Source organism: Acartia tonsa, chromosome 5 (assembly GCF_053477335.1).
Source record: "Acartia tonsa isolate MP-2025a chromosome 5, ASM5347733v1, whole genome shotgun sequence".
In the NCBI taxonomy this organism is placed as follows: Eukaryota; Metazoa; Arthropoda; class Copepoda; order Calanoida; family Acartiidae; genus Acartia; species Acartia tonsa.
This window is the reverse complement of record NC_137264.1, coordinates 21,016,646-21,035,148: the sequence shown is the minus strand read 5'-3', so window position 1 is coordinate 21,035,148 and position 18,503 is coordinate 21,016,646. Positions and strand designations below refer to the sequence as shown.

General features: G+C 32.2%; 1 protein-coding gene across 1 annotated transcript in view; it reads left to right on the top strand.

Annotated features, from left to right (window-relative positions):
- LOC145319003 (cadherin-87A-like) overlaps positions 1-18,503 on the top strand; it is a 55,698-nt gene that overhangs the window by 34,700 nt on the left and 2,495 nt on the right. The window contains exons 7-24 of the mRNA XM_080160818.1: positions 2,513-2,584; positions 3,067-3,181; positions 3,843-3,923; positions 4,308-4,496; positions 5,053-5,306; positions 5,567-5,617; positions 6,001-6,157; positions 6,504-6,635; positions 10,026-10,105; positions 10,919-11,038; positions 11,385-11,513; positions 11,726-13,864; positions 14,077-14,186; positions 14,317-14,485; positions 15,213-15,337; positions 15,586-15,730; positions 16,499-16,596; positions 18,361-18,441. Coding sequence (XP_080016944.1) covers positions 2,513-2,584; positions 3,067-3,181; positions 3,843-3,923; positions 4,308-4,496; positions 5,053-5,306; positions 5,567-5,617; positions 6,001-6,157; positions 6,504-6,635; positions 10,026-10,105; positions 10,919-11,038; positions 11,385-11,513; positions 11,726-13,864; positions 14,077-14,186; positions 14,317-14,485; positions 15,213-15,337; positions 15,586-15,730; positions 16,499-16,596; positions 18,361-18,441 — 4,247 coding nt within the window. The remainder of the gene's footprint in view (positions 1-2,512; positions 2,585-3,066; positions 3,182-3,842; positions 3,924-4,307; positions 4,497-5,052; positions 5,307-5,566; positions 5,618-6,000; positions 6,158-6,503; positions 6,636-10,025; positions 10,106-10,918; positions 11,039-11,384; positions 11,514-11,725; positions 13,865-14,076; positions 14,187-14,316; positions 14,486-15,212; positions 15,338-15,585; positions 15,731-16,498; positions 16,597-18,360; positions 18,442-18,503) is intronic.

Here is an 18,503-nt window from a genome sequence, read left to right as displayed (position 1 = left end):
AACGGGGGGTCTCAAAATATTTTGGGGAGTGTTCTTGAATTTTACTTTGTTGTCATAAAATCAAACTTTTTTTTATTAAATTAAGAAATATTTTTTAATTGCGCAGATACACTATAACATGATAAAGTCGTTATGCCATTCTTTTACAAAAAATACAGTTATAATCTTTAGACAGAATTTACGCAGGCTCTCGATTCGCATGATACCTCTAGATTACAAATTTACTTATCCAAATTACACACTTAGTCATTCTTGCAGTTACTATTTGTCTAAATTTGTCATTTTATTCTGATTTTAAAAAAATATTTTAATATTATAGATTAATGTTTTTTGCCTGAATTGTTTTTTCATCACTACTTGTTTTTACAAATTTATGTTTTGCAATTTAAAAACTTATTTTTTAAATTAAACAAAATCTCATTTCAAACAACAGCATACATTGAAATTTTATAATAGTTTTAAAAGTAGCGTCTGGGCAGTATGAATATTAAATTCAACCAAAATTATTTTATATTTTTATTGCTTATATCATTGTGTTTTCACAGTTGGCCATTATTGGACAAAATCAAATAAATTTAAGGTTATTAGATTAACTTACAAGTATTTAAAAGTAGGTTTATTTTGTGTTACAATTGTTTCATGTACAGATATGTACCATCCCCAGATGCTTCTAATAAATTAAAGGTTATATTTTTAATGATTTTCTCATTTAATTATCGTTGACGATTATCAAAACAGTGGAGTAAAAGATAAAAAGACATAACAAAAACAATAAAATCGTAATTATTGAAAATATAACATGGCCATTTCTGTCCAAAAGTAAGCCAAAGTGCCTAGCACTCTTGTGATATGCCTCGAAGACGTTTTCCTGACCTTTGATAATGAATTTTTTGCTACCAAATATATCAACTTCGTGCAGAGAGGGGTGTTTTCTCAAAACCCACCATTTTTTAGCTATCATATAGAGCTAAAAGGTCAGTTGTCTTGATTTTTTTCAAAAAATGTTTTCACAATTGGGTAGCTGTTCAACTATTAGAGTAAAAGCACAAGAGGGAGAACGGGTTAAATAAATGTATCTCCCATCGCAGTGTCCTTGTGCCGACTCTCAATTGGGTCATTGAAAATCAACTAATGATGTCGGTTATATTAACACAGCCAAGTAGCAAGTAACAATTTGGTAGCAGACGGAAAAGGTCATTGAAAAATGGAGGGAGGTAGTTATCTGTATATAAATCTATACTATAGATCTGTTATTCAACTAGAAATAAACTGAGAAAATGAAGCTATTTTGTATTTTATTCAGTATTGTATCAACACTTAATATGTAAAACATCATACAAGAGTTTAAAATTTAATGATAATTAACTTAAAAGTTACAAGAATGGCATTTAAAAAATTAGTCTATGATACAAAAACTTTTTTTTTAATCTGGATGCAGGGGGGGGGGTAAACTCTAATTTATTTTTTTTAAGAGTGTTTATTTTTTCTTAATATAAGCTAACTCTAAGCTTCAATCTCTTAGAGTAAGCTTAGTTTTTAGAAACTTAATTATTCGACGCTTAGGTTTTAACACTTTGGTAAAACTGAAGGCAATTAAAGGTGCAACCTCACCCCCCTAATATCATTCCATTTTAAACCATTAAATAATTTGGATCATGACCATTGTGCAACCAAATGGCTTTAGCAGTTTTGCTTTTATGATAGGGGCGGAAATACGTGGAGAAAAATGCTTAGTTAATAGCAAAAAAACACCCAAAGGCGCAAATTTGGCTTCGATTAAAAGCACAACTTACCCCATCCAAAATTTTGAGATCTTTTGCTCATTTCTTACTTTTTTTCCTTTAATCTTTTTTTCGGATAGATTTTTCGTCTTAAAATTGACTTGACCAGTTTAAAAAGTAATTAAAATGGCTTACTGAGAATTTGATTAAAACACGAATTCATACATAGAGCATAGGGCGTTAGGTTTTATGTTATTTTGCACGATGTTCGATAACAGGCTGTAATTAATTGTACACATTTAGACTTTTAGCCTTTTTATAAGAAAAAATAGCAAACCTAATTTAAAGACCGATGAAGTATGAAAAAAATGCATAATCATTAGGAAGGTAAAAACAGCCGTCTGTCTTAACAATCACCCAAGAAAGTTTTGTTTTCAGTTCCCGAAAGTGTTTCGAACATTTGTCTTTGCGACTAAAATTATTGCTGCTATTGTTCATATATCTCACAGCTTTTAAAAGCTAATTTGAATATATTTTTGTAGTAGTATCAAAGCTTCTCTACAACTTATTCAACAGTGGCAATTGTGCTCCTAATGTCTAGGATTTATGTAGATGGGTAGGGAAAGCAAAAAAATAGCCTAAAACCATACCAAGACTTAAATCTAAAAAATAAATAGCCTTTAACCATCAAGTTTCCATGCGAAACAATAAATTGGTGCACTAATTATCTAAAGATCAAGGTACAGATATGAAAAAACTTACTACTTTATATAATGGGATTTTTTTTTCAGAGATTGGATTTTGAGAACCCAAATGAGAGAAAATTCCTGTTGCTTGTAGTTGCTACCGAAGAACAGACAGAGGTATGCTCCACTTTATTTTATTGCATAACTTTTTTAAAGTGTTTTATCCAAAAAATATCATGTTTACCTGATATTAATTTATAATTATCTTTGTTCACCAAGATATTTGAAACGGTAGAAATCAGGGATCGGCAGCCGCGAGTAAGCCGCGTGTTAGCCTCATAAAAATTGTCATCTTATCACTCTAAAATTCAGCTGGATGTCTAAACTGCTCTTTAGCAGACATTCCTTCTTATTGAAATGTCTTTTTTTGCTCACATGTAGGTTTAAAACTGAGGCTAATGCGCGGCTGCCGAGCTCTGGTAGAAATAGATTTGATAAGATTTGCTAAAGAACCCTAACAAAATGGTCTTTTATTTTCTGTTATTCTTAATCTTTGTTTATACTGAAAAAATCTATATAAAGGTGAAGCTGTCCTATAAATTTAAGCTTGGTCTATAAGTAATTATTGTATTATTGTTTGTAAACTTAATTGAATTTAGGAAAAATTAAACAGCACAGCCAACGTAATTGTGGAGATTGAGGATATAAATGACAACAATCCAGAGTTTGAGAGGGAATCTTATACAGCTGATATCTCGGAAACGGCTCCACCAGGTAAAATTTGAATTTGGCCAGGGATTAATTCAATAGAAGAAAAATTGATCTTTTCGCAAATAAAATTTGAGATAACATTAACATAGAAAAGCCATGCTATTTAAGAATACAAATTTTCAGCATATTTTTTATAGTCGTTAATGATGGAAAAAATTCTTTGGATTGCAAAAATATTTTCACTAAGAATTTTTAAAAATAAAATTGAGATGTTTCTCATTGATAAGAAAATATTAGTGACTAACGGACACTACACTACGATTGAATATCTTAAATTTTGGATTTTTTAAAGGGTAGGGGAGCTTATATATAAACCTAGCAACAATGAGGTTCAAATTAATACCATAGTAAATCATCTAACATAAAAGTGTTGTTTAAAAAGAAGTAAAGGTAATGGTTATTGCATCATATATATAATCTCTGCTACACGCTTATATGAGAGTGGGCAAGGTTAAGTTTATGTATTAATATATAGAGAAAATGCTTAGAGACTGTATTATTTACCATTTTCCTTTGACTAACCACCATGCGGTCGGATATATTTAAATTATATAGTAGCTGCACTAATAACAATTACATTTCAAAGTTGACAAACTTTCTTATTGTACAGACAAACAGATAACCTACTACTTGAAAATAAATTGAAAATAATGTTTTACTTTAGGTAGCAAAGTAATCCTGATAAGTGCCAGAGACTTGGATTCTGGAGAGTTTGGTACTGCTGGACTTAGATATCAACTTTCAGGTATACAAATATAGATACATAGATAGATGGATAGATAGACAGCAAGACAGACAGCCAGAAAGAAAAAAAAACATTATACATATGATAACATTTTATTGGCGATTGTATGGCTTTACGTAATGTCAATATTTAATTTTTAAATAATATTATGTCAAAATACTTTTGTTGACATAACAACGATACAATATTTTGTCAGGGTAGCCTGAGAAATTGACTTATATTTATGCAAGTCTTAGAAAACTCTAAAACTTGGCTAGAGGCTACTGAAAGGTATACAGACATAAAGGCAGGCAGACAGAAAATAAATACATACATCTAAACATTGACATTGATAAATATCCCTAAATAGAAAGATAAATTAAAATTAACAAATATTGTATGTAGGCAACGGTGCTGAGCTATTTGACGTGGACGAAACTACGGGCTTAATCTCCGTGGCCGACTGCCCCACCCCAGGAACCAACCAATGTCTCGACTTCGAGCAGACAAGCATCTATTTCCTGTCATTTTCCGCGACAGATTCCTTCGGCGAGGGAAAACGAAACGTGGCAAACCTAAGAATCACTCTTAAAGGAAAATTCTATGATCTTATAATATTACATGATGTCTAATTTAATTAACAAGGACAATTGTGTTTATTAGAAGCATACGGTATACGAAGCTTACTACAGATATACAAAAAGGATAAAAAATATTAAGAGGAGATATTTTTCTTCTATTGTTATTTTCAAATAGGCAACTTGTCGAATTCTATAAAAATTTACTAGATAAGCCTTAAAAGTCGGGGTTTCCTTAGCCTTACATAGATATAAAGAAATATATAATACTTATGAAACCCTAACACCTAGGCTAGCATAAACGTTTTTATGTAATCTGGCCCATTTATTATATATCTTCTTAAATTTAAGCTAACTATAAATTTTAAAAAAAATACAGTCAATTTTCAGGAGTTTCTTTGATGGAGTGATGGGTTTTCGATTTTTGACGTACAGAGAGACCCTAGTTTTATAATGGCTGCAATTTTATAAATATTTTGTCAAAGTCTATTAGAAATCAGAAAATAAATAATTTGGCTTTTAATCAAAATATAACACATAGGATAAGAAAATCATAGAATCCTAATTCTTAGACGAAAACGACAACGCGCCACAATTTGAGCTAAAGGAATACAACGCCGGAATTGACGAGGGTGAGATACAGTTCCAACCATCGTTAGTCGTTAAGGCTACGGACGTAGATCTCACATCAGAGTTGGCGTATGCTATAGTTGATGGTAACCTGAACGATTTGTTCACTATTGATGGCGAGACTGGTGAAATTAAGGTGAAATCTCGGGCGGGCCTGAGGTTGGATAACATTGCTACTGATAAAATTAGCCTAAGGAAAGGATTAAAAACAAACTTGGAATTATTTATTCTTTTACCATTTTTTAATTTTCTCCCTGGTCCTTAAATGTCTTTTTCTGACTTTCTGTGTTTGTAGCGAAGGATTGTACTAACCGCTGAACCTAACGATGCTACACGTGATTTTTCAGTATGGCGGATAACCGGTTCTAATCCAGAGGATATTAATCGGTTTCAAAGTATTTTATATGAATAAATCTTTAAATTTATGATAAGTTTTTAATCCTTGATCTCCACAGGGTTGAGGTAACTGATGGGGTTTCAGCTGACTATGCGATGGTCAACATAAAGGTAAAAAAAAATTTTCATTCATAAAAAGCAATATCTATAGGAATAATCTAAAAGAAAAACTTACAGCAAAATTAAAACTCTGCAATATTTCAAATAGTTTAAAAGGAATTCAATACAAAAGTATCTCTGATATTGAATAAAGTACTGTTGAATACTTCGAATACTGTATTGTACTTACGTTGACGTTATGTCTTAACTGCTAGAAAACTATATCTACAATTGATAAAGAAAAGAAAATTGCTTTTCATTCAGGATTGATAGTTTTTTTAAAACAACTTAAGCCTTTCATTTCTCTTAAACTGTAGTTTTTTTTACAAAAAAAGATGAACCGCAAAAAGGCAAAGATACTCTAAAACTGTGCTTTTATCACACATTTATTTTAGGTTAGAGACGTAAACGACCGTGAGCCAGTGTTTGAGAAGCCGGAATACAAGGCTATGTTACCAGAAGATATTTCTGTTGGCGCGGTTGTCGAGCAAGTTAAAGCGACTGATGCAGATTTTGGTATCAACCAAGAAGTTTCCTACAGAATTAAAAAAGGTAAAAAGAAAAGAATAAGATTATATTATTTGTAGCACAGCTACTCTATCATTCACTTTGTTTGTCAGTCTGTCTTCTCGATTCCAATGCAAATTGAGCATCTACTCTGAAACTTACCTAGTCTGTACATTGCGCTTGGAAATAGTGTTAAAATAAGATTTTCTCATCTGATATTTAACATTTCCATGACCAATGTGCATATCAAGTACACTTGAATTGCCACCCCCCCCCCCTCTTCTTGCGTTTGCTTTCCCTTACCCACAAATATAAAGCTTGGATGTCCTTTGAGCACCTACTTTATTGTTATCTTTGTTGTTGTCCTTGCTGTAAATGACTTTATCTTTAGGTGCCTATGACGACTTTGCAATAGACCTGAAGACTGGCGAGGTGAAAGTTTCTGGAGAGTTAGATTTTGACACCAGACCTGAATATACCATTGAGATTGAAGCATTTGATGGTGGTGAACCTACCCTTTCAGGTATACATCTAGAAAATTAGATAGATAAAAGGATAGATAGACATGAGATATTTTTTTGATAACATTTGATGCTTTTCTTCAAAGTGCCTATCAATCACTTGATAACAACCTCTTATATTTTCAATAAATTGAAAATCAAGGCTGGGCGGAAATTTTTCTATCTATGCATCACTATGTGGCTCTTGCGAAGCAGGAGCTATACTTGCTGTGCCCTAATCTTTCAGGGCTACCCAGTACCCAATATAACCTAATATTTTAGTAAACCCACTCTTAGTTGTATGAAAGTTAGGTATATGTCAAAGTTTTAGAATCCAAGGTTTTTTTTATTTTGACATTCATTTGACATTACATCTGGACATGAAGTACAAGGCTGTTTGTGTGTCGGTCAAACTTCGAAAATTTAATATATAATTAGCAGTTTATTCTGATTTAAAAACAGTAAATGCCTAAGTTTTCATAAATATTAATAAGTTTCGTTCTTTTTTTAATTAGTAAGCTTTTTTTGCATATACATATCAATTATGTTTTGTTATGTTACGTTTGAATGAGAGTAAAAGTGTAAAATTTCTCCCATAACCCATTTTTTTATCCCCTAATTATGTAAAAATGTTTATTTATAATGAAACTAAAAACCGCTCCTTAATTAATATTCTTACAAGGTGAATCATGTTCATAGATAGCGCAGCAAAAATAAAGATATTTTAGTAAATTTTTTTATGAATGGCATTCAAAGCTATCCTTGTTTTAAAACTTAAACTTTCCGTTCACAAGCAAGTATGATGTATATTCAACTGTAATTCAATTTGTAAAAAGTAGAATGAACATACTTTAACTTTTATTGGCCATAGCTATGCATAGAGAAGCTGCGCTAAAAATAACCACCCAATGAATTATTTTTTTCCAACCTAATTCTCTTAATATGTAAATAAATTTTGTATTTATGTTTCACTTTCATAGGGGTTAACCCTTATCAGAATTTGTGTTTAAGCGGGGTGTTGTTGACAACCCAAGACCATAATTCTCAGGGGTTGTTGTTTAGTTAAACTCACTCCCTTTAAAATCCTTAGTTTTCATCGGGTTTGTCTATAGAATTTAATCTAACCATAGATAAAATCAAATCAATTAATTGGTTCTAACAATAAAAATTGCTCTGAAGTTTTTTACTGTTGGTTACATGATAATTTTTCTCATTTTCTGGGATCAATTTAGGGTTAAAAAGTAGGAAAGCTTTGAGAATTAGAGCATTTCCTTGTTAATAACAGGGATGAATAATAGTATTTTATATACTAAGGAAAACCAAGGATATTTTCTTGTTAATAACAGGGATGAATAATAGTATTTTATATACTAAGGAAAACCAAGGATATTTCCTTGTTAATAACAGGGATGAATACTATGTAGTATTTTATATACTAAGGAAAACAAAGATTGTAAGGTCTTATTAAGAGCAGCATTATCTATGGAGATAGTTATTTTTTCACCTGCTTGTCAAAATGGGTTTATCTAATACAGTTTTGCTTTTTGGAGATGATTCATACATGTCTTGGTGTGGTTTTGGGCATTTTTCTGACCATTCTCCCCAGTAAATCCTAAAACACTTTTTATACTAAAACCTTATCTAGCCCTGAATTGCATATGATTAAAATTTGTGTGTTGATTAGCATATAAAACGAAACAGTGCATGAAGCTTTACTCTTTTCTGTATATTTTATTTTTTACAGGGTCCAAAATATTTTGTCTTCATATTTAGTTTTTATCTTATTTTTATCGTACCTTAGTTATACAAATAAATTATCCTATTTGTGGGTTTAAACTCTTTGTATACTTTTATCAAATGATTGATTTGTTGAAGATTGCAATGTCCAAGCTTTTACACCTATAATTTTAAACCACAAGTATAACTATAGCCTTTTTTATCATAATTGGAATATTACAACAATTTACCGTCCATTTTCTTATCCATTAAGATCGCTGCCTCTTAGAAATCTGTAGAACTTCTATTAATACTTGAAGATTAGAAACCATTTGATGACCCTGTACTAATCTGCTGCCTATGTTTTGTTTCTGACCCAAATGAATTGATGCGTTTAATTTGAATTTCTGAATGGTCTACTGGTTGGTGTACCATCGTTTCCACAACAAGTATAATTATCAAAGATTTGGGATCCGTTAGAAGCGCTGGAAAGTGTCATGTGTGACGTCATAAAAATGCGTCTAAATCTATTTCTTTTTTAAGGGTTTCCTTTCCCACTTCTCCTCTTATCCCTCCTTTTTAGACATATTTTTATGACGTCACACATGATACTTTCCAGCGCTTCTTACAGTTATAGTGCAAACTTCAATTAAGCAGTTTATTATATCTTATTTGCAATTGTGTCTTTTGCAAATATTAAACAAGCATTTATGAGATTTTACAGATTTCGCTGCACACCCAGTTAGTCTGAAAGGTGCCGAAATGCATACATTTAGCTAGTTAGTATCAGGGAATGAGAGGTAAATATTTAGTGGCTACATTTTATTTCAAGATTGTAATTTTTGTTTATTGAGAAAATTGTCAAAATTCTAATCTTTTGATCAACCATTACCAAATAATTTAGGTAAAAATCTGCAAAATACAAAACTTAAAGATAAATTTCATACTGTTATGAGTTGTTGGGGTTCCTTTAACTAAATAAATGGCAGAAAAGTTAATCTTTTCTTTTCTCAACTGCTTTTTTTATTGAAATACATAGAAAAAAATCAGCTAAAAAGCAGTCTGTGCGATTTTAATCTTAAAATTATAAAGAAAATACATTCGTACAAAAATGAGATGTATATCTTGCATAGCAAATCTTAAGCGATGAAGATACAGACGGACGAACAGACCAGTTTTAATGTAGCTTTGCACTCTTGCTCTAAAACTGCCATAAAAAAATAAATGCACAACGCCATGGGCATTTAATTAAAAGCTCTCGTGGGATTAGACAATTTGAGAAGAAAAAAAAATTTCTCATTGATAAGATTTTTTACAATTTGAAACTTTATTTATTAGGTTTGCTTTTAAACAATAAACAAATGCGATTTTTGTAATTTTTTTCAAAGTAATATATTATTTTTAGGACAGGGTATGGTCTTGGACAGTTAACGATTTAATAATCTATCTATTATTATAATTGGATTGATATTTATTTATCTTTCATTGTTCTTTCCCTGTAACCCTGAAAACAGGTGACCAAGTCAAATTATTAATAGTAAATGACTATATTGTCTGATCGACTAAGACTGTCCCTTCCTGGTCACTTGACAAATTTTAAAAATCAAAATATTTAGAATTTCATATGCCACAAGATGAAAGTAGTTATTTATTGGAAATTGTAGCAAAAAAATCAATAGAATATTTTTTATTTTTAGGAACAGCCGTTTTGAAGATTGAAGTTATGAACAGAAATAACAAGCTGCCATATTTCCTTCCTTTTACTCAGAGAGTTCAGGTTGGTGTTAGTTCTACAATCTAATCTTCTTAATTCACTGTGTCTGTGCCTAATTCACTGTGTTAGTCCGTAACACTGTGGTAATAATCTATAATACAAAGTAGCTTGATGTCTGTCTGTCCGTCCGTCCATCCGTCTGAAGCTTAAGATCTCGGTAACCACTGAACCGATTGGATTCTAAGGGTATATACCTATTGGTCCTGTGGTGGTTTTAAGCTATTTCCTTGAGGGTGGAGGGGGGGGGGGGGTTGGACACCCCCCAAAAAATTTTTTTGTATTTTTTTCTTATTTTAATGTTTTTTATGTTTTTATATAATTTTTAAATTTTTTATAAGTGAAGCCCCAAAAAGGCTAATGGCAAAGAATTTTTTAGAAACATTAAAAAAGAGAAAAAATTCGAAGGTTTTAGAAAAAATAAATTAATATAAATAAATATAAAAAGTTATAAAGAGTTATAAAATGTTATACAGAGTTATAAAAAGTTATAAAATACAGAAAATATCTTTAAAAAATGTAAAAAAAAATTTTTAATTCTCCCCTGAACCTTTAGGGAAAAAGGCCCTAGAGGCTAGGGGCGAAGCCGCTAGTGTATATATAAGATAGTCGAGTGAGTTTTGATTTTGCTGGACGTTTGTTTTGCTGAAGATATTTTAGTTTTTTCTTCAATGGGAGAAATATAATTAACGGTTAAGAACTTATGAGACTTATTTGAAATATGCTTTGTTATTCTGTCCATCAAAACAAGATTCTTTTTTGGTAAATTATAGAAATTTACTTGGCTCCTTTTTGCTATAATCTTTCTTGTTACCCTAGATAACCGAGGATACAGAGCCAGAGACAAAAATCTTCCAGCTGAATGCTATTGATGAGGACGTAGCTGATGTCAACTCTCTCCAATATTCTATCATTGACCCCATAGTTGCTGTAGATAAGGTAATTTTAACCCTTTGGTAGAACAAATAGATAAATATTAACATATAATATGATGAAGCGTGCGAAAATGGGTTGTGAATATGTGTCAAAACTTCTTTATATTTGAAATCAGCAAGTACTGTATTCCTTTGTTTTACCCCTAAAAAATAACAGACACCCCCCCCCCCCCACACACCCCTGGCAAAATGGTGTCCACGCCACTAAATATAAAGCTTTAACTTGTGTATTTCACTTACTAACAGATGCACTTCCGATTACTCATAACAAATAGAGAGAAATAACTTTATATCGTATGGATTTTAAAAATGAAACCGTTTTACCTAAAAATCACTTAACATTTTTAAAGGATGGTCAACCAGTAGAATCCGATGCCGGGTTTGCCAACCTTCTGAGAGTGGACAACCAGACCGGAGCCGTGTTTCTGGCGGAGAAGTTGGACAGAAATTCTGTAGCTGTCATCACCTTAAATGTTCAGGTTTGTCCTTGTTATTTCAGTACTTTAGAATTCAATTTATTAATCTATAAGCAGCTTTCTTTCCACTTCACTGGAGTATAATCGGCTCTGTACCTTTACATAGTTTGTCCTTGGAAACGTAAATAAAAATGAATGTTCCAATATAGTTTTTCGCTTTGGATTTCTATTAAAAATTTTTATGAAAACATAATATTCAATAAATTTTGTTTCAGGTGACTGATACAAGTGCAGACCCACCCCAGAATGGAGTAGGCAACCTTGTGCTTACCATCATTGATGTCAACGATTTCCCGCCAGAATTTCCTGCGCCATGGATGCCAGAGTTGAAATTTATCCCCATTGATGTGAAAGAAGAATTACCACTTGGATCTGTTGTACATACGTTTACTGCTACTGACAAAGATTCGAATATTGCTAGATTTGAAATTAAACCGGCTAACACTTATTTTGGAATTGAAAAAGGGACAGGAAAACTGTTTGTAAAGAAAGTGCTTGATTATGAAGAACTCGAAGACAAACGTCTGACCTTTGACCTACAAGTGTATGATGCTGGCATCCCTGAAATGTCGGCAGAAGCTGTTGTCATTGTCAATCTCATCAACGTCAATGACCAATCTCCCATCTTTGAGGAGTCCATGTACAGTGCAGAAGTTGAAGAAAATGCCGCTAGGGGAACACCCATCATAACTGTTAAAGCAACTGACCTAGATGAAGGTGATTTTGGTAAGGTGACCTATCAACTGGAGGGCACTTACCAAAATGATTTCTCTATTGACCCAGAAGAAGGAACTATAAGTGTTGTCAATACAGGTCTCTTAGACCGGGAAAAGGTTGAAAATTTGATCCTCCAAGTGGTATCAATTGACTCCGGGCCAACTGGCTCAAGAAGATCATCAACAGTTCCTGTCAACATAACAATAACTGATGTCAACGATAATTCCCCGACTTTTGTTGAAAAACAATATAGAGCCACTATTGTTGACAACATTCCATATTTTCCTGAGGCATCACCAATTGTTCAAGTATCCGCTACTGACAGTGATGTTGGGCTAAATAGTGAACTTTTCTATGCCATTGTAAATGGTAATGAAGAAGAGTTATTTAGAATTGATAACAGCAGTGGAGTTATTTATCCCAATAACAGTTTTCTAGGTCAAAGAGGGAGAGAGTTCAACTTGGTTATTCAGGTACAAGATGAAGCAGGCCTGGGTCCATGGCCTACCCCAGATGAGGCTGGTGTGTATGTTCTTGTAGAAAGTGTCAACACGCACAAGCCCCGATGGTCGCCAGCACCTCCTCTCAACGAAACTGTCATAGTCCAAGAAGAATCATCTGAAATGGTGGGAGCAGTGTTTAAAACTGTCTATGCTGTTGACCAAGATGGAGATGACAATGAAAACGGTCGTATAAGTTACTTCTTTAAAGTTAAAAATGAAAATGTTCTTGAAACCGATGAATTTAGCATTGATGAACAGACTGGAGAGATTCGAGTGAAAGTTGAACTTGACCGTGAGGTCAACGATCATTATGAGCTAGTGGTGATTGCCCGTGATCATGGCACTCCAGTGGCATTTGAAACCCTGCGATTCCTTAACGTTATTGTAGAAGATATTGATGATCACAGCCCTGTCTTTGTCCAAACTGGATCATCACCAGTGGTCAGGTTTACCGTTCCTGAAGAGGAACAGCCAGGTTACCTTGTTGGAAGAGTCTTGGCAAGTGATCCAGACGTTGGATTCTTTGGCAGAATTTATTATTACATCCTTAAGGGCAATGAAGGAACATGGTTCAGCATTGACAAAATCCAAGGGAATATTTATACAAAAAAGAAGTTGGATAGAGAAGAAAGAGACTCCTATACATTGCTTGTTAAAGCAACTAATGACGCCGGACTTGTTTGTGAACCTTCTCATTGTGACATTGACATCCCCGATTCATATGACAACATTGATGATCCTTCTATCATTCAAATTGAAGTTATAATCCAGGATATCAATGATAACATGCTTCAGTTCTCAAGTGAAGCTTATTACGTTGGTGTCCCATTTGATTCTAAAGTTGGTGACCTAATAATGGATGTTACTGCTTATGATCCTGATATTGACAATGGCAAAGTCAGCTACTCAATAAAATCCTCTAATTTGTACAGACAAGGGGAAACACAATCAGCTGGATCTCTTGTGCCCTCTCCATTTAGAATGAGTGAGGGAGGTAGCAGGCTCCTCCTAGACTCGCTAATGGCTGAGTATAACCAGCAAAGATTTGAGATTAATATAGAGGCCAGGGAACATATTTCTGGACATGTGGCCAGGGCGACTGTGTATCTGTGGATTTATGAACCTAGTCAACAGGTAATAATTTTTAATAATTAGAGCAGCTATAATAATAATAATGTGACTAAATTTCTGTGAATTCTACCAATTTTATTGATAAAATTTTGTGCAGAAAATTGTGCAAAATATGTTAAGATCTTTTGACTGGTGAAAAAACCATTACTTCATAAAAAAAAGAAAATACTCTGTCTTTTATCTACAGTTTCTAAAAATGAATATTTTATTTTCAGGTGAAACTAGTCTTAAACCGAGACCCAATGAGTGTAGATTCTCACAAGGAAGAGATTATCAGAGAGTTGCGCAATGTTACAGATGGTCTCCTTGTCATTGACGATGTCAGGTAAGATCTCAAAAACTTCTTTTTAATATCTCAATAAAAAAGTTTAACTTATAGTTACCATTAATTAAATACTGTATTGCTTTAATTTTTTTCTTCTAATATTGGTTTAACGCTATTCTTTAAATGCCAGGTATCACGTGAGCCCGGCTGAGGGACTGCGCAGGGATATGACCGACATGTACATTCATGTGGTTGACCCCGACACTTTCACAATCACGGATCCTGATAATTTTGTGAAGGCTGTGGACTCGAACTATGACCATCTGGCCCACTATTATGCAGATACTGGTATAGACAAGGTAAGCAAATGTGAACTAAACTAGTTGCTGCGTCCCTAGAACTTAGGTCCTCTATATTCATCAACGACATATAGTTACCAGCGTAAACGGATTTAATTTATTGTTTACATAAATATCAAATGCTTTGTTACATTCAAATTGACGCTTAATAACTTCTACGTACATATAAATAATACTTTAATTTTATTTATATAATAACTTTCTATTTTCATTTTCTTAAACATTAATTAACTTGATATAATTTTTATAATCGTAGACTTTATATAAGTATAGAATGTACATCCGCTCGATAACACAAATAGTTTAACATGTGAAATTAGCTAAGTTAAGCTAATAAGTAAGAATATTAAAACCTAAATTGCAAAAATCCAAATTTGCTGTATTCCTACTGTATGAATATTTTCTAGTAATTTTTACCAGTTGTTTCCCTTCAATGAACACAAATGACTTTTTATTTAAATGATACATGATAGCAATCACAATGGATGTATTAATACTTGGATCTTACACCTGGTTTTCATATTCTTAATAAAGTGAAACTTGCAGCGGGCTAAAATAATGATAACCCCCATTCCCTCCATTTACCCCATCCTCTCTCCTCTTACTGGATGAACAAACTGACTGATAATAGAGTTCCATGTTAGCAACCAAAATTCACTACAATTTTTTCCCTTGTCATATTCACGTATACTCAATATCCATTAATAAGACCGGCCTTATTTTCAAGGTTGTACCAGCTGAGGTGAAATCAGAGAAGGTCGTCTTCGACTCCAACCTTGTTGCCCTGATAGCGCTGCTTATTGCCCTCATCCTGGGTCTGGTCACATTTGCCGTTGTCACTTGTTGTTTAAGGTAAAACAAAAATGATTTAATTAGCGAAGCGACTCTATAATTTCAAACGTATGTCTGCAGGTTCTTCAAAGACTAAATCTATTATCTATAAATTATATAAAGTTTGAATTGTTAGTTAACCCCATCAGCATTTTATCTCTACACAACTTAATATTTCACTTTTCTCCTTTGCTCGTCTGTGCGTATTTACGAATGACGCAAATGTATAGTAATGACAAACCGACCAACTAACTTGGCATACCATTTAGATACTGGGTAATGAACGCGAGTTCGCGTCCGCGCAAGCTGGCGGAGTCACCACGGCCAATGATGATGAAATCTGGCCCAGGTTCTATTATGGACGGCGATACCGGCGGACTCAACGGCACAGACAACCCGCTCTGGATTGATCAGGAAAATGAAAGAGTCATTTCTAGTGATAAATCATCAGATCATCATCATAGTATAAATTTCCTGTCTGCCTTTGGTAGCACATTGTTATATTGGGGGAAATGTAAATTAGATACTTACATTATTTTCTTTAAAATTATTATTATTTGAGGAAAATTTTGACTGTATGATTCATGATAGAAATTAATTCACACTTGTCATGTTAAAAACCTAAATATTGTTAACATTAAAACAAGGATGAAATATCCATGCTTAATGCCTCCTGCTTGGCGTTTCTAGGACCAAAACAATTATTGGCGTTAAAATGTTTCCTACTTTTGTTATATTAGACTTGTAATAATAATAGTAAGAGTAGGTTATATCAAGCAATCCAATACCATTAGAACTTTCAGATAATGTTAGTAGAACAAAAGGTTGTCATTGACAAAGTTCGTACAATCAAAGTGTAATTTGTCAATATATAATAATACAATGGGTGGTTCATTTGACCAATATATGCTCAAGAATAAATTCATTTTAAAGATCATTCGTAATTTATTCTCATAATAATACAGCAAGGCTTTAAATTGGCAAGGCTATTTTTGCAAATGCGCGAAAAGAGCGCGTAGGCCTTTAGCTATAACATTATCAGTATGATATTAGGCTATTTTATTCTTGATGTTAGTATGAGGTTATTAGAATTTTAGGGTATTTTTCTGCCTAGTATTACAGCAATGAGGTGCATCCGTAAGTAATAATTAAAACAGGATAAAGACTCTCAAATTTGTCTAGAAGTACAAGGCATACGAGGAGCAGGAGTTGACCATGACTGTCATGAGTGACCAGGACAACTCCGTCATCAGTGGTAATGGCGGCAGCGGAAATTCAAGGTAATATCTTGACAAATTTTAATATAGGAAAAAGAAACTTTAAAAAAATAAGTGTTTTTTTACAAAAAAAAATTTTTGTTATTGTTATTAGTTTAATTTTTTAAAGTTTGGAATATTTTTGTTCAAAAATAATTTGTATAAAAAAGATAATTTCATAAATACTTTTTTTAGTAGCCAAAACGTCAATAAAACAAAATAACAGATGTTTCTTTACATTTAATTGCCATTAATTTTATCATGTTGATTAATAAGCTTTGAGTATTTTTAGTATCTCCATAAGTTATTATTTCCCAAATTTTTGAATGCATAATTTTACTTTTTATTTATATAAAGAGGGTGAAGGGTGGATAAATGGAAAATAATCAAGACACGACCCCCCCCCCCTTCCTAATTTTCTAGAACCATCCAAAAATTGTTTCTGAGTTTCGAGCCATTGTTAAAATGTCCTTAGATTTAAAATAAATAATGTTAATTTTTAACTTCTTGTTCATTAAAATGTAGAGATTTCACCCCCTAAAAATATATTTATTTCCTATTGTAGATTGTTACTCCTCTCGGACGTCGCATCGTTGCATATACTCGCACTTGTTTCTTTACATTAATAATTTCATTTTTTGACTAAGAGTAATTAAAAGTTAAGACGTATATAGCACAAGTGTCCTTAATATTAAGAAATCAGTTTAAAGGCCATTTGATTAATTGATTTTTTACATGATATTTCATTCAACTTTTTAAATAAACTTAATTTTCTATTGATTCTTTTGATTTTATTCAAAATTCAATTGAAGAATGTTTACTTTTTCTTCAAAATACAACAATTTCTTATATACCAATATATCTATCTATCTATCTATCTATCTATCTATCTATCTATCTATCTATCTATCTATCTATCTATCTATCTATCTATCTATCTATCTATCTATCTATCTATCTATCTATCTATCTATCTATCTATCTATCTATCTATCTATCTATCTATCTATCTATCTATCTATCTATCTATCTATCTATCTATCTATCTATCTATCTATCTATCTATCTATCTATCTATCTATCTATCTATCTATCTATCTATCTATCTATCTATCTATCTATCTATCTATCTATCTATCTATCTATCTATCTATCTATCTATCTATCTATCTATCTATCTATCTATCTATCTATCTATCTATCTATCTATCTATCTATCTATCTATCTATCTATCTATCTATCTATCTATCTATCTATCTATCTATCTATCTATCTATCTATCTATCTATCTATCTATCTATCTATCTATCTATCTATCTATCTATCTATCTATCTATCTATCTATCTATCTATCTATCTATCTATCTATCTATCTATCTATCTATCTATCTATCTATCTATCTATCTATCTATCTATCTATCTATCTATCTATCTATCTATCTATCTATCTATCTATCTATCTATCTATCTATCTATCTATCTATCTATCTATCTATCTATCTATCTATCTATCTATCTATCTATCTATCTATCTATCTATCTATCTATCTATCTATCTATCTATCTATCTATCTATCTATCTATCTATCTATCTATCTATCTATCTATCTATCTATCTATCTATCTATCTATCTATCTATCTATCTATCTATCTATCTATCTATCTATCTATCTATCTATCTATCTATCTATCTATCTATCTATCTATCTATCTATCTATCTATCTATCTATCTATCTATCTATCTATCTATCTATCTATCTATATCTATCTATCTATCTATCTAGACGAGGAAGTGTATCTCATGAAACGCAGAGTAACGCATATGCGACCATCAATAAGCTGCCTATGGCCCCCTCTAGTAGAAGGTAATTTTAATAAAATTAATCTTAGGAAAAAAATTCACATTCGTAACAGCAATTTTCGAGAT